Genomic DNA, 24375 nt, shown 5'->3' with positions numbered 1-24375 from the left:
TATATTCTTATTTACAATAAAAGTAACTCCAAAATGACACAATACATTATTTATCATTAATTTCTATTGGGAACAAAATCATCTGAAACACAAGCAAAACAAACAGCAAATGCAACCAAACAAGTTTGTAGAGTCACAAGCTTGATGTAATCATTGTGTGTTAGGACCAAACACTGAATTTTTTACTACTTTAATACACATATAAGTGAATTTGTCCCAATACTTTTAGTCCCCTAAAATTGGGGACAATTCTAAACAGTTCGCCCGCTATAGAGGAAAATACTCTCAAATTAAAGTTGACAGACTGCACTTTGACCTCATAGTCATTGTATCATTTAAAATCCAAAGTGCTGGAGTACAGAGCCAAAACAACAACAACAATTGTCACTGTCCCATTACTTTTGGAGCTCACTGTATCTACTGCTGTACATATCATTCTTAATATCGTGTAAATTCAATTCTGTTACAGTGCTATTTGGGTTGTTAATTAGATTCGTTCTAAATTTCTTTCTTTATTTGTATTATTTGTGTACTTGATTGACATTTTACTGCTTTGCTAGGAGCCAGTACCATAAGCATTTTGCTGCATCCGCCCTGAACTTTGATTTGACATACTTTGTCATCCAAATTTGTTGACATGTAATGTTACCATGCTTTGACCCTGTGTGAAGGGGCTCTTTGTGAATAAGATGCCATTTTGGTCTCCTCAGAAAGCATATCAAATCGCATGCTGCAAAATGAACTCATTTCACTAATCTAAAGAATGTTGCATCGGCATCTGTTTTAGTGAAAGAAAGGCCAACTTGTGCAGCACTGGTCTAAATAATTTTGGTACAACCAGGCAGTCATGGGCAGCTTCAGGGAGGGGCAAGACAGTGCTGAAGCCCTGTAAAGAATAGGCCTAGCACCCCTATGAAAGAATGTATTTATACATGCACGAATGCACACCATAGATTGAACGCACCCCTACGCAACCACTGAGCTACCTCTTAAATAGTGCAGTGAAAAATGACTGGTGGCAGTAAGGATGTAGGGCTGCCCGGAGGCCTACAGATGAAAAGGATGGCTACAAGGTACTTTGTGAGAGAAAAATATATACACTACCGGTCAAAAGATTTAGAACACCTACTCATTCCATGATTTGTCTTTATTTTTACTATTTTCAACATTGTAGAATAATAGTGACAACATCAAAACTATGAAATAACACATATGGAATCATGTAGTAAACAAAAAAGTGTTAAACAAATCAAAATATATTTCATTTTTGAGATTGTTCAAATAGCCACCCTTTGCCTTGATGACAGCTTTGCACACTCTTGGCATTCTCTCAACCAGCTTCATGAGGTAGTCACCTGGAATGCATTTCAATTAACAGGTGTACCTTCTTAAAAGTTCATTTGTGTAGCCAATCAGTTGTGTTGTGATAAGGTAGGGATAAGGCAAAAGACAGCCCTATTTGGTAAAATACCAAATAAGCAAAGAGAAATGACAGTCCATCATTACTTTGAGCCATGAAGGTTAGTCAATACGGAACATTTCAAGAACTTTGAAAGTTTCTTCAAGTGCAGTCACAAAAACCATCAAGCGCTATGATGAAACTGGCTCTTATGAGGACCACCACAGGAATGGGAGACCCAGAGTTACCTCTGCTGCAGAGGATATTTTCATTAAAGTTACCAGCTTCAGAAATTGCAGCCCAAATAAAAGCTTCACAGTGTTCAAATTTATTTTATTTCACCTTTATTTAACCAGGTAGGCCAGCTAAGAACAAGTTCTCATTTACAACTGCGACCTGGCCAAGATAAAGCATAGCAGTGTGATCAGACAACAACACAGAGTTACACATGGAGTAAATAATAAACAATAAACAAGTCAATAACATAGTAGAAAAAACGAATCTATATACACTGTGTGCAAAAGGCAGGTAGGCAATAAATAGGCCATAGCAGTGAATAATTACAATTTAGCAGATTAACACTGGAGTGATAAATGACCAGAGGAACATGTGCAGGTAGAGATACTGTTGTGCAAAAGAGCAGAAAAGTATATAAAATAAAAACAGTATGGGGATGAGGTAGGTAAATTGGGTGGGCTAAATACTGATGGACTATGTACAGCTGCAGTGATCGGTAAGCTGCTCAGATAGCAGATGTTTGGTGAGGGAAATAAAAGTCTCCAACTTCAGCGTTTTTTGCAATTCGTTCCAGTCACAGGCAGCAGAGAACTGGAAGGAAAGGCGGCCAAATTAGGTTTTGGCTTTAGGGATGATCAGTGAGATACACCTGCTGGAGCGCGTGCTACGGGTGGGTGTTGCCATCGTGACCAGTGAACTGAGATAAGGCGATGCTTTACCTAGCATAGACTTGTAGATGACCTGGAGCCAGTGGGTCTGGCGACGAATATGTAGCGAGGGTCAGCTGACTAGGGCATACATCTGTCGACCGGCCTACTAGCCCATTTCCAACCACCTGGAACACCCAAAGTCATTTGAATACACTTCATGTAATTATAATGATTCACAGCTCTGTTAATGTCATCAGTATTTACTTTGTCAAAATCCATAGAATTGAGTTTTTAATATAAAATCTGAACCCTCCCACGACAATCTGAAGCAGGACAAAGTTAGTAATTTTATCAGAACCTCTCTGCCCCCTAGCGGAGATGTAGAATTATGACAACATCTTAGTTCCAATATTGAAGTTTATTTGATGTAGAAACATTGTCGGTACAGAGAGAACAGACATACAGTAAGTACGTGGAATTTGATAAATAGAAGACTATATTATACATAGTCTCCTCTAAATAAAATAGTTTAAGAAAGAGATAAAAATATTAATGAAAACATCTTGCCCAACATGATATCAACATTCGCCATCAGCCACATAGCAAAACATCCACACACAGAAGAGATGATTTCTCACCCATCGGTCTTTATAATGTCCTGATCAGATCCTACCCCGGTTGACCTTTGACCCCAGTGTATGTGACTCAAACCATAACAGAGGACAGAGTCATTACTTAGAACACCACAGAGGACAGGCTCACGTCCCCTTCCACCTCCAGGATATCTATCTGCTGGAGCAGGAAGTGGCGGTGGTTGTAGCTGAACATCTGGACTCCATTCACCATCACCCTGTAGCACATGGTGTCACACGTAATGGTCACCTGAAACAGAGAGCCCGACATGAGTGCTGAGTTCATCCAAGGAAAAGCACACGGTAGCGTTGCAGCTAAAACACATTCAGAACTCATTTCAGATCAAATTCTTGTCAATGCACAAAAACAAAACAAAAATGAAAATATAGCTAGCTTCCATAATACAGTCTACAATCAGGTATAATGGAGTTTATACCGTAAAAGCCTGGCCTCTGTAGAAGGGCATGCCTCCTTTCCTCTCCTCTGGACCCCACTGTTCCTTCAGGAGACTATTACGCACGACAGTGTTCTCATTAAACCTGGGGTTGAAGTGGAGCGCCACCCCCGAGTTGAAACGCAGGTTAATATAGAACCTGGAACCATAAAGACCATGATCATGGTTATAAGGCTTGGCCAGGAATATGTTAGATGACCAAATAAATTAACACTCTGTGGTAGATACAGGAAAGGGTGTGCAAAGGTAAGCCTACAAAGAGTATCACCCTTACCCATGTTGGCCATTGATATGCTGAAGGAATGACTTAGTACTGTATAGCTCTGTAATGTACTGTTTCTAGAGAGGGAGAACTTTGCTGGTGGTGAGTGTTACACAATTGTGAAAAAAATTATGCAAATCATTTGGAGGGTGAGACTAATCTAAAAAGGACCTTTTTCCTTACCATCTATCTGGATTTTCTGTAATGTACAGGTACACGATTCATAGTACCAATTCCGACCCATAGCAGGTGACAAGCAAATTAATAATGCCAGATGTGTTTCAAATGAGTAATCGTTACTTACCTATCAGCGTTGTGGTTGACCACACCCTGGACGATGATGTTTCTGCCTGGGTAAAGTCCACCTACCATTATATTTTTATATGGCACAACCTGAGAACACAGGGTCCATAACATCACCATATCACCCTAACAATCGGTTTCGATACTAAATCAATTAATGTAATTCTTCAGTCTGCACTTAGTCTGTAGGTTAAAGAAGGGGTACTTACGAAGGATGGCTGGGGGGTGTATGGAGGGGGTGTCTGTAAAACAAACCTTGTACATTACCATCTGAAGAATAGCACCTTTCAGTACATTCTCTAAACTATTTCATCTGGTCAGAGCTTCATTTTCATTTCAGCTTTATTCCTTTAGATAGATCAATGATACGAGTCCAATAAAGTTCCTGATGTTGGCCTCTACTCTACAATTCTGAACTCTAAAAAGTTGATTCATTTGAATGCAATGCACCTGAAAAAGTCCTGGGGCACAAAACGCAGCCGAGAAAGCCTACAAAACAAACAAACAGTTGTCAAACAAGTTAATCAAATTAAACAAGGAAACCATGAATACAAGGAAAGCATGATCAACCATCAAAGTTCAAATTGACTGAATGGAATGAAATGCAGGCATCTTATGAAAACACCCACCACAAGGAAAAAGGGTAAATACACCAAATTAGCCTCCAACCCAGAATGCTATAATCTACCTGTGTGGCATTACACCATTGAGGAGGAGTTTTGGGACATGGTTTACTTTGATGAGATTTATTTCGTTTCCGTTGACCCTGTAAACAAAATGTCTCTCTTGGGTTATGGCCTATGCTACTGTTTTGTGAGGACACATATGTAGTAATGTGCTTATTACTAATTACAAGTGTTTCCATACAACTGCAGGCCTTATGTAAATCCAAATACTAAAACTCGTTAACACTTGTTTAACTAAGAAACATGTTGATCAGTCTGTCTGGAGAATACTCACACTGTGTGGATGGACAGGATATCCTGGTTGGGAAGGAGGTGACTGGAGAAAAGAAAACACATTTCATTTCTCTGTGTAGGATATGGACAAACCTTGGTCAGCACATATAAGTCTGAATACTATTTATTTAAATGATTAAAGTAGGAACTTTGATTAAAGTAGGAACTGAGGGAAATACGTTTTTTGGACACAAAAAAATATGTCCAAAACATCCTTACAATCATTATACACTCCGACCATGACCATTGCAAGTTGCAACTTGTTTTGCAGACTGGGTAGCATTCCAAACAACTGACCAAGATCAGGAAATCTGTCCTTGTTCAAGCCTGATCCTTTGGAATGCAAAGATGTACAGTACTCTCCAAAACGGAGGACCTTTCAGATACTCACTGTCACTGCAGGGTTGGAGAAGGCAATGGATTGGATCTCCACTCCTCCATCCACGGTGATGGTGTCCACTCTGGAGAACGACAGCCGGTGCAGGTACTCCATGAAGTGAGCACCATTCACAATCAGCTGGGATAAGACCGGATTTAGGAGAGACAAGAAAATCAATGGCACATGGAGGAAAAATAATGAATAAGGGTTTGAATCTTTTTTTGCTCTAGAACAGAGACACAATGCAATTCAATGAGTCCACAGTAAAAAAAAATGTGTAGCCTAAGTATAAGTGATAAAAGTCTCCTGACTGAATATGAATCTCTGTTGACCAGGAACATGAGGGTAAAGTTGGCCCCCCGGGTCATGGATGCTGGGTATTCACGCTCCTCTGAGCCCCACTTAGAGTGCTGCATGGTGTTGCAGACCACAACATCTTTGGATTCATCATATCGGGGGTTGAAGTGGAGGGCTATGTCGGGATTTCCTCTTGAGCCACATTGCAAATTCACATAAAACCTACAGAGAGAAAAAAGGGGGGCATATTTTAAAGTGATTAGGTTTAACAAGATCCCTTCTGTGCTGATAGTGACAAGACTGAGCTAAAGAAGACATGGCTGTCCTACAGTGAAAAAGAGATGTACTACTAGGTAGGTCTACCTCTGGGATCCTGGCAGGACTCTCCCTGTCACCGTGATAGTCTTCCCCTCATGCAGAGCTCCGTGGATACAGCCAGTGAATGGCAATCTCTAGGACATGAAGCAAATAACAACACTTGACCAGGCTGGGTAGCTAATGTCCTTCACCAGCTTGTAGTTAGGTCGTCTGCCTGATAAGGCGAGGGCCTTTGCAATAGACTTACTTGAAAACGTTAAACGTTAATGTAACAGTATAACTTTAGACCGTCCCCTCGCGCGAACCAGGGACCCTCTGCACACATCAACAACAGTCACCCTCGAAGCATATAGTTACCCATCGCTCCCACGGCCCTTGCAGAGCAAGGGGAACTACTACTTCAAGGTCTCAGAGCAAGTGACGTCCCGATTGTAACGCTATCTAGCCAGCCATTTCACATTCGTTACACTAACAATGGCCACATCAAACATTGTGTAACCAATAACAATCTCAACGGTTAGTTTCCTTTCTCCTTACCTTCTTTCATTAATTATATCAATCACTTAAGGATTTAGGTGTCAAAGGTGGATATGAAAATGACAGGAAATATCGACAGACCTATTCAATGTTTTTCAGTCCTGTTCTAGTCCACTAAACTCATCATTAGCAGACCCATTACAACTCATTTTAGTTGCAGCGAATGTGCGAGTGCGTGCTGGGCTAGAGGAAAATCTGTGGGACCAGAATATAAAAATATTGTGGACATTACACCAAAAAGAATCACCAAAATAACTCCTGAAACTCAAACATAATGGGAGGCTAAAAAAAAGTCATGTAAATACTGTCAAATTAGATTTTTACCGGATTGAAGAAGGGTTGCTGACAAGCCATGCTCCAGTGTGTCTGTGTTAGAGAGTGCAGCACATCGAGGTCCTGCGGTTCTATTCTGCCACGTTCAAAACAACTGGAAACTCGGAAAAATACGAGGGGAAATCATGACGGTAGTGATCTTCAGGTCGGAAAGTCGGAGCTCTAGAAAGAGGCACAAGATCCCCAGTTGGAATTCCGAGTTGGTTGACCGTCCAAATCGATAATTCCAGGTCGGAGCTAGTATTTTTTCCGAGTTCCGATTTGTTTTGAACAAAATGCTGTCGGAGATTTTCGAGTTCCCAGTTGTGTGGAACGCGGCATTCGTAAATGATTTAGTATTTTGTTTTCTCTTCCATAAGTTTCGTTTCTCTGATAATGACTCAGGTCATCGTTGTTATACGTATTTTCTGTTAGGGAGACGGAGTCGGATGCACTCTTATGCACAGATAGAGACGATAGCAACAAATCATTCCAAGCAAACAGTTTGAACCGCACTTATTCAATCTTCCATAATCAAAATTATACCAAATCGTTAAGTTGATTTTCTTGCCTTATCAAAAATGACTTTGATATCACAGGTGAGGTCGCGGAGGATGCAGTAGCCTAACGGGTATGCTGTTTAGCGAATGTTAAATTGTTAAAGCAAGATGCGTTCATGGTCATGATTTACAAACAGCACACACAAATTGAGCAAATGGAGGTGACTAAACTGCTTGGGAGTAATCCTGGATTGTAAACTGTTATGGTCAAAACATATTGATACAACAGTAGCTAAAATGGAGAAGTCTGTCCATAATAAAGCACTGCTCTGTCTTCTTAACAGCACTCTAACAAGGAATGACTTACAGGCTCTTGTTTTATTGCACCTGGACTACTGCCCAGTCATGTGGTCAGGTGCCACAAAGAGGGACTAAGGAAAATTGCAATTAGCTCAGAACAGGGCAGCACGGCTGACCCTTGGATATACACAGTGAGCAAACATTAATAATATGCGTGTTAATCTCTCCTGGCTCAAAGTGGAGGAGAGATTGACTTCATCACTACTGGTATTTGTGAGAGGTATTGTCATGTTGAAAGCACCGAGCTGTTAGTTTAAACGACTAACACACACACAGCTAGACACCCATGCAAACCCCAAAATAAATGCAACCAGAGTAGAGGTAGACCGATTACGATTTTTCAATGCCGATACCGATTATTGGAGGACAAGAAAAAGCTGATACCGATTAAACGGTCGATTTGTATTTGTAATCATGACAATTACAACAATACTGAATGAACAATGAACATTTTATAATACATAAATACAATTTAGTCTCAAAAAAAATAATGAAACATGTTCAATTTAGTTTAAATAATGCAAAAAAACTGTGTTGGAGAAAGGAAGTAAAAGTGCAATTTGTGCCATGTAAAAAAGCCATGTAAAAAAGTTTAAGTTCCTTGTTCAGAACATGAGAAGATATGAAAGCTGGTGGTTCCTTTTAACATGCGTCTTCAATATTCCCAGGTAAGAAGTTTTAGGTTGTAGTTATTATCGGACTATTTCTCTCTATACAATTTGTATGTCAGATACCTTTGACTATTTGATGTTCTTATAGGCACTATAGTACTGCCAACCTAATCTCGGGAGTTGATAGGCTTAAAGTCATAAACAGCGCTGTGCTTCAAGCATTGCTAAGAGCTGCTGGCAAATGCAGGAAAGTGCTGTTGAATGAATGCTTACAAGCATGCTGCTGCCTACCACCGCTTAGACTGCTCTATCAAATATCAAATCATAGACTTAATTATAATATAATAAACACACAGAAATACGAGCCTTAGGTCATTAATATGGTGAAGTCCGGAAACTATCATTTCGAAAACAAAACGATTATTCTTTCAGTGAAATACGAACCGTTCCGTATTTTATCGAACGGGTGGCATCCCTAAGTCTAAATATTGCTGTTACATTGCACAACCTTCAATGTTATGTCATAATTATGTAAAATTCTGGCAAATTAATTACGGTCTTTGTTAGGAAGAAATGGTCTTCACACAGTTCGCAACAAGCCAGGAGGCCCAAACTGTTGTATATACCCTGACTCAGCTTGCGCAGAACGCAAGAGAAGTAACACAATTTCCCTAGTTAATATTGTCTGCTAACATGATTTTAAAAAAACGAAATATGCAGGTTTAAAATTATATACTGTACTTGTGCATTGATTGTAAGAAAGGCATTGATGTTTATGGTTAGGTACATTGGTGCAACGATTGTGCTTTTCGTGAATGCGCTTTTGTTCAATCATCACCCATTTGGTGAGGTTGAAGTAGGCTGTGATTCGATGATAAACTAACAGGCACCACATTGATTATATGCAATGCAGGACAAGCTAGTTAAACTGGTAATATCATCAACCATGTCTAGTTAACTAGTGATTATGTGAAGGTTGATTGTTTTTTATAAGATAAATTTAGTGCTAGCTAGCAATTTACCTTGGCTCTTTGCAGCCACAAGGTAATTTTGATGCTGCACTCACGTAATAGGTGGTTAGCCAGCTACGCAGTCTCCTCGTGGATTGCAATGTAATCGGCCATAATCGGTGTCCAAAAATGCAGATGACCGATTTTTATGAAAACTTGAAATCATCCCTAATTAATCGGCCATGCCGATTAATCGGTCGACCTCCACACCAGAGGTCTCTTCACAATTCCCAAGTCTAGAACAGACTATGGGAGGCGCACAGTACTACATAGAGCCATGACTACATGGAACTATATTCCACATTAGGTAACTGATGCAAGCAGTAGAATCAGATTTAAGAAACAGATTTTAAAAATACACCTTATGGAACAGTGGGTACTGTGAAGCAACACAAACATAGGCACAGACACATGCATACACACATGGATTTTGGGTTGTAGATATGTGGTAGTGGTGGAGTCGGGGTCTGAGGGCACACAGTGTGTTGTGAATTCTGTAATGTATCAATTGTAATGTTTTTAAAATTGTATAACAGCCTTAATTTTGCCGGACCCCAGGAAGAGTAGTTGCTGACTTGGCAGCAGCTATTGGAGATCCATAATAAATACAAATACACTTACTGGACTCTACACTCTCACAGACATTCCAACACACACAACACATGCACACACATTTATACTCGATATACACACGCACAGTTGCACACAAACTCACTTACAATCATAATTTACACTGCTACTACTCGGTTTATCTTATATCTTGGTGCCTAGTCACCATACCCCTATATCTACCTCGATCACTCCAGTAACCCTTCACATATGGAATTGAAACTGACCCTGTACAGTGCATTCGGAAACTATAACTCACCCCTTCATTAAGTCAGGATTCCTATTTGACTCAGCCATGCCTCCTTGCCTGTCCAACATTTCCTCATCTCCCACCCCTTAAAATGCGACTAGTCCCGACGCTCCTCCCTCTTATCCCCTTAGTCCGCTACAAGGTTTCTCCCTGCAGGCAGTCACTGGGTCCGAGGTGCTAAAGGAGCTCCTTAAACTTGATCCAAAAAACTTCTGGGTCAGATGGTTTAGACCCTTTCTTCTTTAAGAAAAAACACTCCAGGACAGAACACAGGCAAAAAACAGACTCAGGAAACTGGATTCGTGACAGAGGTGAAAGATCACTTGGTCAGATCAACAGGAACATTTATTAAAGAGATGCTTTACATTGATAAACAGAAAGAAATGCTGTAGTCCCAGAGTTAATGATCCAAGGTCAGTTTAGCATTTAACCTCCTGATTATGACTAACAATGTTAAAATAAAAAAATAACAAATGGCTTAAACATGCTCTCTCTCCATCTGTATGCAGATGTTTTGATGTGAGAGGATCCCATCATTGCCAGCTCACCTGCTTTTAAGATAAACTTTGGGTAGACTAGACGCTATTATGTAATTGTGACGAACAGAGAATATTTGGGTAGCACTGGGATTCAATTCAATATGCTGCCTTCCCTGCTCCTATATTCTTACACCTCTCACCTCATTTCTTCCTCTGTTTTTAAAAATGCACAAGAGATGTGCATTGAAGTACAGATTGAACTTGTATTTATAATACTACAAATATGCATGCATGCATTTATAACACTTGGATAATTTACTTATTTCAAAACATTTCACATTCTCTACTGGTTGAAATACTAAACCTATCCTGTGTTAATCAGATCAATGCAGATGAAGGGCATTAGATATTGCAATTAACTGGTTTTAGAGTATTTACATGATGCATAGGAAGTGTAGTGTTCTGCTGTTTAAATCATATATGAATTGTAAATCAGCCTTTAACTAGTTAAATCCTTTTTCCAGTCTATTCATTACAATGTATAACCATTGATGTCCCAGGACCAAGATTGGTAAACACTGTTGAAGTGTATACTGTAATTGTAATACATGCATGCAGACACATCATTCAAAGACTGGAATTTGATACTCCTGGTATTGGACCCTGATCTCTCTTTTGAAGAACATATCAAGACCATTTCGAGGACAGCTTTTTTCCATCTACGTAACATTGCAAAAATCAGAAACTTTCTGTCCAAAAATGATGCAGAAAAATTAATCCATGCTTTTGTCACTTCTAGGTTAGACTACTGCAATGCTCTATTTTCCGGCTACCCGGATAAAGCACTAAATAAACTTCAGTTAGTGCTAAATACGGCTGCTAGAATCCTGACTAGAACCAAAAAAATTTGATCATATTACTCCAGTGCTAGCCTCTCTACACTGGCTTCCTGTCAAAGCAAGGGCTGATTTCAAGGTTTTACTGCTAACCTACAAAGCATTACATGGGCTTGCTCCTACCTACCTCTCTGATTTGGTCCTGCCGTACATACCTATACGTACGCTACGGTCACAAGACGCAGGCCTCCTAATTGTCCCTAGAATTTCTAAGCAAACAGCTGGAGGCAGGGCTTTCTCCTATAGAGCTCCATTTTTATGGAACGGTCTGCCTACCCATGTCAGAGACGCAAACTCGGTCTCAACCTTTAAGTCTTTACTGAAGACTCATCTCTTCAGTGGGTCATATGATTGAGTGTAGTCTGGCCCAGGAGTGGGAAGGTGAACGGAAAGGCTCTGGAGCAACGAACCGCCCTTGCTGTCTCTGCCTGGCCGGTTCCCCTTTTCCACTGGGATTCTCTGCCTCTAACCCTGTTACGGGGCTGAGTCACTGGCTTGCTGGGGCTCTCTCGTGCCGTCCCTGGGGGGGTGCGTCACCTGGGTGGGTTGATTCACTGTTGTGGTCGGCCTGTCTGGGTTTCCCCCCTTTGGGTTGTACCGTGTCGGAGATCTTTGTGGGCTATACTCGGCCTTGTCTCAGGATGGTAAGTTGGTGGTTGTAGATTTCCCTCTAGTGGTGTGGGGGCTGTGCTTTGGCAAAGTGGGTGGGGTTATATCCTTCCTGTTTGGCCCTGTCCGGGGTGTCCTCGGATGGGGCCACAGTGTCTCCTGACCCCTCCTGTCTCAGCCTCCAGTATTTATGCTGCAGTAGTTTATGTGTCGGGGCTAGGGTCAGTTTGTTTATCTGGAGTACTTCTCCTGTCCTATGTAAATCTAAGTGTGCGTTCTCTAATTCTCTCCTTCTCTCCTTCTTTCTCTCTCTCGGAGGACCTGAGCCCTAGAACCATGCCCCAGGACTACCTGACATGATGACTCCTTGCTGTCCCCAGTCCACCTGGCCATGCTGCTGCTCCAGTTTCAACTGGCCTGGGCCCTAGGACCATGTCCCAGGACTACCTGACATGAGGACTCCTTGCTGTCCCCAGTCCACCTGGCCATGCTCCTGCTCCAGTTTCAACTGTTCTGCCTTGCTATTATTCAACCATGCTGGTCATTTATGAACATTTGAACATCTTGGCCACGTTCTGTTATAATCTCCACCCGGCACAGCCAGAAGAGGACTGGCCACCCCACATATGCTCTCTCTAATTCTCTCTTTCTTTCTCTCTCTCGGAGGACCTGAGCCCTAGGACCGTGCCCCAGGACTACCTGACATGATGGCTCCTTGCTGTCCCCAGTCCACCTGACTGTGCTGCTGCTCCAGTTTCAACTGTTCTGCCTTATTATTATTTGACCATGCTGGTCATTTATGAACATTTGAACATCTTGGTCATTTTCTGTTATAATCTCTACCCGGCACAGCCAGAAGAGGACTGGCCACCCCACATAGCCCGGTTCCTCTCTAGGTTTCTTCCTAGGTTTTGGCCTTTCTAGGGAGTTTTTCCTAGCCACCGTGCTTTTACACCTGCATTGTTTGCTGTTTGGGGTTTTAGGCTGGGTTTCTGTACAGCACTTTGAGATATCAGCTGATGTACGAAGGGCTATATAAATAAATTTGATTTGATTTGATTTGATTTGATTTGATTGGATATAACTGAAATAATCTCAGACACTCATACCTGAACTGCACCTTTATTTGCCACGGTAGAATACATGATCAGTGAATATATTAAATGTACAGGTTACAATGTGGGGATGGATCTCATGCATGATAATAACTACAATGATATAGGACTTGCATCCTTGGCACAAAGTTCTATTATATTCTACTCAATCCACAGGCTTCATTAAAATATCAACTTCAAACCCGTCCGAATGACAACCGGCTATGACAGCTGAGGTTCATAGCTAGGTTCTGAACTGATATGTATACTAATTGTTTGGTCCATACACAGATCAGCTAAATAACTAGCTAAACAGCCATACGGGTATTTTTATCCTCCACTGCACAATAAGCAAGAACATAACTACGTTACTTCATATTCTGTAATGCATGGCAAATATCAGCAAGGCAAGCTTCCGAAATTGTACGTTCAATTTGCAGTAAATGCTTTAGCTTGTGTTAGAGTTGCGTAAATTCGAATCTGGTATCAGGATAAATATAACACTGAGTCACCGGTTGTAATACTATGTATTTTTTATTAGCTAAGTAATAAATGGCAAATGCAAGTTTCGTATATACGGGCTCACTGTAATACCACGTAGGGCAGAACAGAGAACTGACAGGATGTACGTAAACAGTTCTTATACTGTGATAGACTTTACATTTATTTACATTTAAGTCATTTAGCAGACGCTCTTATCCAGAGCGACTTACAAACATAGTTCCAACCCGTCTGTTGGCCTATCACAGTAGAGGCTGGGCATGGTTTAAACTTGCCCAGCCTATCGCAGGCGCTCAGGCGGGTCCCCGCCTCTTGGCGCTTCTTGGAGTCCTCCCTCTGTCGATGTATAGATTCCTACTGTTCTGGTATCACCCCCTAGTTATAACAGTTGCTCAGTTCCTGCTATTGTGTTGTTCAGTATTTTTCCATCTCAGTTAAACCTCGTGATGACCACCCCTCCCTATCACAACTTTGTAAGATACAGCAAGTCACACCATGTGCTCAATATTGTTACATACAAACACAAGGACAAAGCATCTGCTGGGCTGTTATCTACAGTTTTGCAACATGCAGGTCACACCATGTTACTCAGTTCTTGTCACACACAAACAGGCAAGTAGCAAGCAGTTGTTTAATCTCATAATGATGCTCCAGTGCACAAATGCACACCTCACACAACCAACATCAGATAATATTTAATCATATATATGCTAATAGCTATAATGTAAAATACAGGATCCCACACTAGCTAGATTCTTTACATCTACTGATTCACATTACGACAGCCTGGTTTGCTGGTTGTTTCAGGAGTCCCTAAGACATTAAACCAGAATTACAATTTCATACGCATGGCACAACACACATAAAGCTTGCTGACTAATGTTAGCTAGCTTATTTGAGATTTTTGGAAATTAACTTTATGATAAGAAAATATGCATAATAGTTTCTCTAGAATACTGCAAAGATGTATAGTACTCTCCCAAACGGAGGACCTATCAGATACTCACTCACTGCCTTCAGAGTTAGAGAAGTCAATGGATTCGATCTCCACTCCCCCATACACGAAGATGGTGTCCACTTGGGTGATTGACATCCGGTGCAGGTACTCCATGAAGTGGGCACCATTCACAATCACCTGGGATGAGACCGGATTTAGGAGAGACAAGAAATCAATGGCACATGGAGAAAATATTATGGTTTGAATCTTTTTTGCTTTAGAATATTGATGCAATTCAATAAGTCAACAGTAAAACAAAAATGTGTAGCCTAAGTATAAGTGATAAAAGTCTCCTGAGCGAATATGAATTTTGGTTGACCAGGAACATGAGTGTAAATTGTTCCTCCTGGGTCATGGGTATATAATATTTAAGCTCCTCTGGGCCCCACTTAGAGTTATACATGGTGTTGCAGACCACATGGTGTTTGGATTCATATCGGGGGTTGAAGTGGAGGGCTACGTCAGGTTTTTCTTTTGAGCCACATTGCAAATTCACATGAAACCTAGAGAGAAGAAATGGGGCCATATTTTAAAGTGATTATGTTTAACAAGATCTCTTCTGTGCAGATAGTGAATGACAAGACTGAGCTAAAAAAGACATGGCTGTCCTAGTGAAAAAGAGAAGTACTACTAGGTATGTACTACCTCTTGGCATTTGGCAGGACTCTCCCTGTCACAGTGATGGTCTTCCCCTCATGCAGACCTCCCTGTATACAGCCAGTGAATGGCACGCTCTAGGACATGAAGCAAAGAAACAACACTTGACCAGGCTGGGTGTCTCATCTCTTTCACCAACTAGTAGCTAGGTAAGGTAGTCTGCCTGATAAGGTTAGGGACTTTGCAATAGACTTAGTTGAAAACTTTAAATGTTCACAATGGATACATCAAGCATTCTGTAACCTATAACAATCTAAGGTGGGTTGCACCAACATGGATTAACTCATAAACTTGTGTAGCAGGCTCAAGGGTGTGGGGTTTCCACGTCACCAAGTTCAATAACAAAACATGCACCAGTAGCACAACTAGAACGCAAATTGGGAGTTTATTAGGGATTTTTGTACACGGGTGCCCCTTTGTGCAGGCTGCTTCCACCTTTATCCCCAAGCACTCCCTGGCTTAATGAGCCACAGCCTCGCCTATATTTATGTTTTATTTTATTTCACCTTTATTTAACCAGGCAGGCTAGTTGAGAACAAGCAATTCGACACAATACAACAACACAGAGTTACACATGGAATAAACAAAACATAGTCAATAATACAGTAGAACAAAGAAAACAAAAAGTCTATATACAGTGAGTGCAAATGAGGTAAGATAAGGGAGTTAAGGCAATAAATAGGCCATGGTGGTGAAGTAATTAAAATATAGCAATTAAACACTGGAATGGTAGATGTGCAGAAGATGAAACACTGTCACCACTGATAAATCCACGATAATTGAAAATGTTTAAAAAAATTAAACAGCTTGCCATGCTTTCCACCTGTTTACCCTTACATTTACATTTAAGTCATTTAGCACTTACCCCGGTCAACAGCCCTGCACCTCCCACAGCAACTCGCCCAAGCATCCCCCATTGCTTCTTCACCCAAATTCAGATAGCTGATGTTGTGAAAGAGCTGCAAAATCTGGACCCCTACAAATTAGCCGGGCTAGACAATCTGGACCCTCTCTAAAATTATCTGCCGAAATTGTTACAACCCCTATGACTAGCCTGTTCAACCTCTCTTTCATATCGTCTGAGATACCCATAGATTGGAAAGCTGCCGCGGTCATCCCCCTCTTCAAAGGGGGAGACACTCTAGACCCAAACTGCTACAGACCTATATCTATCCTACCCTGCCTTTCTAAGGTCTTTGAAAGCCAAGTTAACAAACAGATCACCGACCATTTCAAATCCCACCGTACCTTCTCCGCTATACAATCTGGTTTCCGAGCTGGTCATGGGTGCACCTCAGCCATGCTCAAGGTCCTAAACGATATCAAAACAGTCATCGATAACAGACAATACTGTGCAGCTGTATTCATCGACCTGGCCAAGGCTTTCGACTCTGTCAATCACCACATTCTTATCGTTAGACTCAACAGCCTTGGTTTCTTAGATGATTGCCTCGCCTAGTTCACCAACTACTTCTCAGATAGAGTTCAGTGTGACAAATCGAAGGGCCTGTTGTCCGGACCTCTGGCAGTCTCTATGGGGGTGCCACATGGTTCAATTCTCGGGCCGACTCTCTTCTCTGTATACATCAATGATATCTCTTGCTGCTGGTGATTCTCTGATCCACCTATACGCAGACGACACCGTTCTGTATACTTCTGGCCCTTCTTTGGACACTGTGTTAACTAACCTCCAGACGAGCTTCAATGCCATACCACTCTCCTTCCGTGGCCTCCAACTGCTCTTAAATGCAAGTAAACTAAATGCATGCTTTTCAACTGATCCCTGCCTGCTCCTGCCCGCCCGTCTTGCATCACTACTCTGGACGGTTCTGACTTAGAATATGTGGACAACTACAAATACCTAGGTGTCTGGTTAGACTGTAACCTCTGCTTCCAGACTCACATTAAGCAACTCCAATCCAAAATTAAATCTAGAACCGGCTTCCTATATCGCAACAAAGCATCCTTCACTCATGCTGCCAAACATACCCTCGTAAAACTGCCGATCCTACTGATCCTTGTCTTCGCCGATGTCATTTACAAAATAGCCTCCAACACTCTACTCAACAAATTGGATGCAGTCTATCACAGTGCCATCTGTTTTGTCACCAAAGCCCCTTTTACTACCCACCACTGCGACCTGTACGCTCTCGTTGGCTGGCCCTTGCTTCATACTTGTTGCCAAACCCACTGGCTCCAGGACATCTACAAGTCTTTGCTAGGTAAAGCCCTGCCTTATCTCAGCTCACTGGTCACCATAGCAGCATCCACATAGCACACGCTCCAGCAGGCATATTTCAATGGTCACCCCCAAAGACAATTCCTCGTTGGCCGCCTTTCATTCCAGTTCTCTGCTGCCAATGACTGGAACGAACTGCAAAAATCACTGAAGCTGGAGACTCATATCTCCCTCACTAACTTTAAGCACCAGCTGTCAGAGCAGCTCACAGATCACTGCACCTGTACATAGCCCATCTGTAAATAGCCCATCCTACGACCTCATCCCCATACTGTTATTTATTTTTCTCCATTGCACCTCATTATCTCTACTTGCACATTCATCTTCTGCACATCTATCATTCCAGTGTTTAATTGCTATATCGTAAATATCTTACCTCATTTGCACACAATTTATGTAGACTTTTCTATTGTATTATTGACTGTATGTTTGTTTATTCCATGTGTAACTCTGTGTTGTTGTTTTTGTCACACAGCTTTGCTTTATCTTGGCCAGGTCGCAGTTGTAAATGAGAACTTGTTCTCAACTAACCTACCTGGTTAAATAAAAAATCAAACATAGAGGGCACAGCATGATCAGAGGTGAGAGCTCACTTGGTCAGGTCAACAGGAACATTTATTAAAGAGATGCTTTACATTGAAATACAGAAAGAGATGCTGTAGTCCCAGAGTTAATGATCCAAGGTCAGTTTTCATTTCACCTCCTGATTATGACTAACAATGTTAGAATAAAAAATAACAAGGCTTAAACATGCTCTCTCTCCATCTGTCTCTCGTCTTTAGATATGTTTTGATGTGACAGGATGCCACCCCCCAGTCCCATCAGCCACCTCACACGCTTTTAAGATAAACTTCAGGCCGACTAGACGCAATTATACAATTGTGATGAACTGAGAGAATATTTGGGGAGCACTGTGATTCATAAATTATATGCTCCCTTCCCTGCTCCTATGTTCTTACCTCTTTCCCTTTCTGTCTCTTACACCTCTCACCTCCTTTCGTCCTCTGTTTTTATAATTCACAACAGATGTGCATTGAAATACAGATTGAACTTGAATTTACAATATTACAATTATATTTATAATGTATGTATTTATAACACTTGGATAATGAACTTCTTTCAATAAAGAGTTTCACATTCTTTACTGGTTGAAATACACCTATCCTGAGTTTATCAGATCAATGCAAATGAGATATTGTGATTAACTGGTTTTAGAGTATTTACATAATATAATATAATATAATATATGCCATTTAGCAGACGCTTTTATCCAAAGCAACTTACAGTCATGTGTGCATACATTCTACGTATGGGTGATCCCGGGAATCGAACCCACTACCCTGGCGTTCCAAGCGCCATGCTCTACCAACTGAGCTACAGAAGGACCAAATGACGCATAGGAAGTGTAGTGCTCTGTTTAAATATATATATGAATTACAAATCAGCCTTTAAGTAGTTAAATCCTTTTTCTAGTCGTAGGGAACCATGTGTAACCACTGTCCCGGGACCAATTGTAATGCAGACACAGCATCATTCAAACACTGGAATTTGATATGACTGAAATAATCTCAAAGACATTCATACCTGCACCTTTATTTGCCAAGGTAGAATACATGATCAGTGAATATATTAAATGTACAGGTTACAATACAGGTATTTGTATCCTCCACTGCACAATAAGCAAGAACATAATAACTACGTTACTTCATCTTTCTGCATTTGTTAGGGTTGCGTAAATTCGAATCTGGTATCAGGATAAATATAACAATGAGTCACCGATTTTATACTATGTATTTTTTATTAGCTAAGTAATAAATGGCAAATGCAACTTTCGTATATACGGGCTCACTGTAATACCACGCAGGACAGAACAGAGAACTGACAGGATGTATGTAAAACAGTATTCTTTATACTGTGATAGACAGTTTGTTGGCCTATCACAGTAGAGACTGGGCATGGTTTAAACTTGCTCAGCCTATTGCAGACGCTCAGGCGGGTCCCCGCCTCTTGGCGCTTCTGTTGATAGATGTAAATGTTGCTTGTGAAGAACATCCAGGCTCTCATGCTCCATACCGTTATCTCGCACCTGGCAACACCCCGCTCTGAATGTGCCCCCCTCCCAACTAATTTGAACAGTTACTGTCTTCATGCTTCTCTGTATTTTTCCATCATGAGAAAGTCCCATGGCCCTGATACTTTTAACAATGTTTCAAGTCAGCTATGTTGCATAACACATACATCCATCCACACAAGCCAACAGCAGATAATATTCAATCATATATATGGTAATGGCTATAATGTAAAACACAGGATCCAACACATTGCATGGCAAATATCAGCAAGGCAAGCTTCCAAAATTGTACATGCAATTTGCAGTAAATGCTTTAGCTAGCAAGATTCTTTACATCCACTGATTCACATTACGACAGCCTGGTTTGCTGGTTGTTTCAGGAGTCCCTAAACCATTAAACAACCAGAATTACAATTTCATACGCATGTCACAACACCCATAAAGCTAGCTGGCTAATGTTAGCTAGTCAGCTAGTTTGCTAAATCGAGATGATCGGAAATTAACTTTATGATTAAAAAATAAGTATAATAGTTTGTCTCTACATGAACTAACATATTCCTGTTATATTTAATATAAGTATACATGCAATCATAATTGCACCAACTGTCAGAGCATCTTACAGATTACTGCACCTGTACATAGCCCACCTATAATTTAGCCCAAACAACTACCTCTCTCCCAACTGTATTTAATTAATTTATTTATTTTGCTCCTTTGCACCCCATTATTTTTATGTCTACTTTGCACATTCTTCCATTGCAAAACTACCATTCCAGTGTTTTACTTGCTATATTGTATTTACTTTGCCACCATGGCCTTTTTTGCCTTTACCTCCCTTCTCACCTCATTTGCTCACATTGTATATAGACTTGTTTATACTGTATTATTGACTGTATGTTTGTTTTACTCCATGTGTAACTCTGTGTCGTTGTATGTGTCGAACTGCTTTGCTTTATCTTGGCCAGGTCGCAATAGTAAATGAGAACTTGTTCTCAACTTGCCTACCTGGTTAAATAAAGGTGAAATAAAATATATAAAATAAATAATTGACTGTAGCGCAAATGAAGCACCCACACGTTACCGGTGGCTGACACCGTTCATCCCGCGATGATTGTGTTCATTAACATTGTAAGTTAGTTTTAACGTGCATTATAGTCATTGATATTTACCAGTTATTTATGTTTACTAAATATTGGTGGGCCGAGTTGTCCGCCGTCATCATAAGAGTTAAGGAGAGGGGCAAACTGCTGGGGAATCATCTCTGAAATCTTCTGGGAGAGAGGATCAATAGCCTTGGAGGCCCCCTCCGGTCTGAAAGAGCACTCGCCTCTGCTGCATCCTTTTTTCGCTTTCGCTTTCCGTTTTTCCAGCACACCTTCATTTGATTTGGGTTCCTTTTTTCTTTAATCCGTGTCGATCCATTAAATGTGTCGCATAAAATGGCCCAACTACTTCGTTTCAACTCAAGAAAAAACTCATGTATTGGTGCAACACGTCACTAATCATAGTTTAAAACCGTTAATTATAGATTTACTGAGCCAGATTTCAAATGAAGTGGTGCCACACATCTCTGGTTAATTATAAACCTAGATTTACAAAACATAGATTAGCTCTAATCCTAGATGAATTAAAACCATGTTGGTGCAACCCACCCTAAAAGGTTAGAGTTTCCTTTCTTCTTACCTTCTTTCATTAATTATATCAATCACTTAAGTTTTTAAGTGTCAAAGGGGGATATGACAATGACAGGAAATATAGACAGACCTATTCAATGTTTTTCAGTCCTGTTCCTGAGGAACCCATTTTTATTCTAGTCCAATAAATGCATCACTAACAGACCCATTGCACCTGATTTTAGTTGCATCGGATGTGCTAGTGCATGCTTGGCTAGAGGAAAATCTGTGCGTCCAGAATAGAAAAATATTGTGGAATATTACACCAAAATGAAGTATCAAAATGACTCCCAAAACTCACACATAACGGGGCCTGAAAAGTACATGTAAATAATGCCAAAGTAGAATTGTTACCGGATTGCAGAAGGGTTGCTGATAATCCATGCTGCTGTGTGTGTCATGCAGGTGAATGAGGACCCAAAAGCGACTTGGCGAAAACAGAGTATTTAATCCAGTAATAAACTTTACAAAACAAAAAGCATAATACTACTCGTAAAGACGAGAACAGACTGGAGACTTGATCGAGAACTGCAGGTTGCCTCGGGAAGGCACTTGAACCTAGCAGACTCAGACACCTGCTCACCACGCAGCATCTGAGGGAAACACGACACGACAGGGCAAAACATAGACACAGCACGGTGAATTATAGATGAGGATCCGACGGGGCAGGAACGGAAAACAAGGAGAGAAATAGGGACTCTAATCAGGGAAAAGGATCGGGAACAGGTGTGGGAAGACTAAATGATTGATTAGGGGAATAGGAACAGCTGGGAGCAGGAACGGAACGATAGAGAGAAGAGAGAGCGAGAGAGTGAGAGAGGGAGGGGAGAGAGAGGGATAGAAAGAGGGAAAGAACCTAATAAGACCAGCAGAGGGAAACGAATAGAAGGGGAAGCACAGGGACAAGACATGATAATTAATGACAAAACATGACAGTACCCCCCACTCACCGAGCGCCTCCTGGCGCACTCGAGGAGGAACCCTGGCGGCAACGGAGGAAATCATCAATGAGTGAACGGTCCAGCACGTCCCGAGACGGAACCCAACTCCTCTCCTCAGGACCGTAACCCTCCCAATCCACTAAGTATTGGTGACCCCGTCCCGAGAACGCATGTCCATGATCTTATGTACCTTGTAAATAGGTGCGCTCTCGACAAGGACGGGAGGGGGAGGGAAGACGAACGGGGGTGCGAAGAAAGGGCTTGACACAGGAGACATGGAAGACAGGATGGACGCGACGAAGATGTCGCGGAAGAAGCAGTCGCACAGCGACAGGATTGACGACCTGGGAGACACGGAACGGACCAATGAACCGCGGAGTCAACTTACGAGAAGCTGTCGTAAGAGGAAGGTTGCGAGTGGAAAGCCACACTCTCTGGCCGCAACAATACCTTGGACTCTTAATCCTGCGTTTATTGGCGGCTCTCACAGTCTGTGCCCTGTAGCGGCAAAGTGCAGACCTCACCCTCCTCCAGGTGCGCTCACAACGTTGGACAAACGCTTGAGCGGAGGGAACGCTGGACTCGGCAAGCTGGGAAGAGAATAGAGGAGGCTGGTAACCCAGACTACTCTGAAACGGAGATAACCCGGTAGCAGACGAAGGAAGCGAGTTGTGAGCGTATTCTGCCCAGGGGAGCTGTTCTGCCCAAGACGCAGGGTTTCTGAAAGAAAGGCTGCGTAGTATGCGACCAATCGTCTGATTGGCCCTCTCTGCTTGACCGTTAGACTGGGGATGAAACCCGGAAGAGAGACTGACGGACGCACCAATCAAACGACAGAACTCCCTCCAAAACTGTGACGTGAATTGCGGGCCTCTGTCTGAAACGGCGTCTAACGGGAGGCCATGAATTCTGAACACATTCTCGATAATGATTTGTGCCGTCTCCTTAGCGGAAGGAAGTTTAGCGAGGGGAATGAAATGTGCCGCCTTAGAGAACCTATCGACAACCGTAAGAATCACAGTCTTCCCCACAGACAAAGGCAGACCGGTAATGAAGTCTAGGGCGATGTGAGACCATGGTCGAGAAGGAATGGGGAGCGGTCTGAGACGACCGGCAGGAGGAGAGTTACCCGACTTAGTCTGCGCGCAGTCCGAACAAGCAGCCACGAAACGGCGCGTGTCACGCTCCTGAGTCGGCCACCAAAAGCGCTGGCGAATAGACGCAAGAGTGCCTCGAACACCGGGATGACCAGCTAACTTGGCAGAGTGAGCCCACTGAAGAACAGCCAGACGAGTGGAAACAGGAACGAAAAGGAGGTTACTAGGACAAGCGCGCGGCGACGCAGTGTGCGTGAGTGCTTGCTTAACCTGTCTTTCAATTCCCCAGACTGTCAACCCGACAACACGCCCATAAGGAAGAATCCCCTCGGGATCAGTAGAAGCCACAGAAGAACTAAACAGACGGGATAAGGCATCAGGCTTGGTGTTCTTGCTACCCGGACGGTAAGAAATCACAAACTCGAAACGAGCGAAAAACAACGCCCAACGAGCTTGACGGGCATTAAGTCGTTTGGCAGAACGGATGTACTCAAGGTTCTTATGGTCTGTCCAAACGACAAAAGGAACGGTCGCCCCCTCCAACCACTGTCGCCATTCGCCTAGGGCTAAGCGGATGGCGAGCAGTTCACGGTTACCCACATCATAGTTGCGCTCAGATGGCGACAGGCGATGAGAAAAATAAGCGCAAGGATGAACCTTATCGTCAGACTGGAAGCGCTGGGATAGAATGGCTCCCACGCCTACCTCTGAAGCGTCAACCTCGACAATGAATTGTCTAGTGACGTCAGGAGTAACGAGGATAGGAGCGGACGTAAAACGTTCTTTTAGAAGATCAAAAGCTCCCTGGGCGGAACCGGACCACTTAAAACACGTCTTGACAGAAGTAAGAGCTGTGAGAGGGGCAGCAACTTGACCGAAATTACGAATGAAACGCCGATAGAAATTAGCGAAACCTAAAAAGCGCTGCAACTCGACACGTGACCTTGGAACGGGCCAATCACTGACAGCTTGGACCTTAGCGGAATCCATCTGAATGCCTTCAGCGGAAATAACGGAACCGAGAAAAGTAACGGAGGAGAC

At 42.1% G+C, this 24375-nt stretch overlaps 2 protein-coding genes across 4 annotated transcripts; both read right to left on the bottom strand.

Moving 5' to 3' along the window:
- Positions 1-2685: 2685 nt before the first annotated feature.
- LOC124008573 (galectin-9-like) lies at positions 2686-7166 on the bottom strand. 3 transcript variants are annotated; one of them, XM_046319959.1, is made up of 11 exons: positions 6753-7166; positions 5937-6025; positions 5588-5795; positions 5289-5414; positions 4899-4940; positions 4627-4704; positions 4389-4427; positions 4148-4180; positions 3940-4028; positions 3356-3512; positions 2686-3168 (listed from the first exon to the last, which is right to left on the bottom strand). In XM_046319959.1, exons 1-11 carry the CDS (start codon positions 6780-6782, stop codon positions 3022-3024), a joined length of 1038 nt encoding a protein of 345 aa, XP_046175915.1. In that variant the 5' UTR covers positions 6783-7166; the 3' UTR covers positions 2686-3021. The 3 variants fall into 3 exon arrangements, with proteins under 3 accessions (XP_046175915.1, XP_046175933.1, XP_046175924.1); XM_046319977.1 differs by lacking the exon at positions 6753-7166 and adding an exon at positions 6510-6714; XM_046319968.1 differs by lacking the exon at positions 4627-4704 and having other exon boundaries at positions 6753-7164.
- Positions 7167-13718: 6552 nt separating this feature from the next.
- Positions 13719-19616, bottom strand: LOC123990609 (galectin-9-like). The gene is made up of 5 exons (XM_046291248.1): positions 19539-19616; positions 15302-15390; positions 14905-15159; positions 14667-14843; positions 13719-14472 (listed from the first exon to the last, which is right to left on the bottom strand). Exons 1-5 carry the CDS (start codon positions 19614-19616, stop codon positions 14463-14465), a joined length of 609 nt encoding a protein of 202 aa, XP_046147204.1. The 3' UTR covers positions 13719-14462.
- Positions 19617-24375: the final 4759 nt, after the last annotated feature.

This window comes from Oncorhynchus gorbuscha, linkage group LG02, assembly GCF_021184085.1.
Source record: "Oncorhynchus gorbuscha isolate QuinsamMale2020 ecotype Even-year linkage group LG02, OgorEven_v1.0, whole genome shotgun sequence".
Classification (NCBI taxonomy): Eukaryota; Metazoa; Chordata; class Actinopteri; order Salmoniformes; family Salmonidae; genus Oncorhynchus; species Oncorhynchus gorbuscha.
This window is presented reverse-complemented; position numbering and strand designations above follow the sequence as displayed.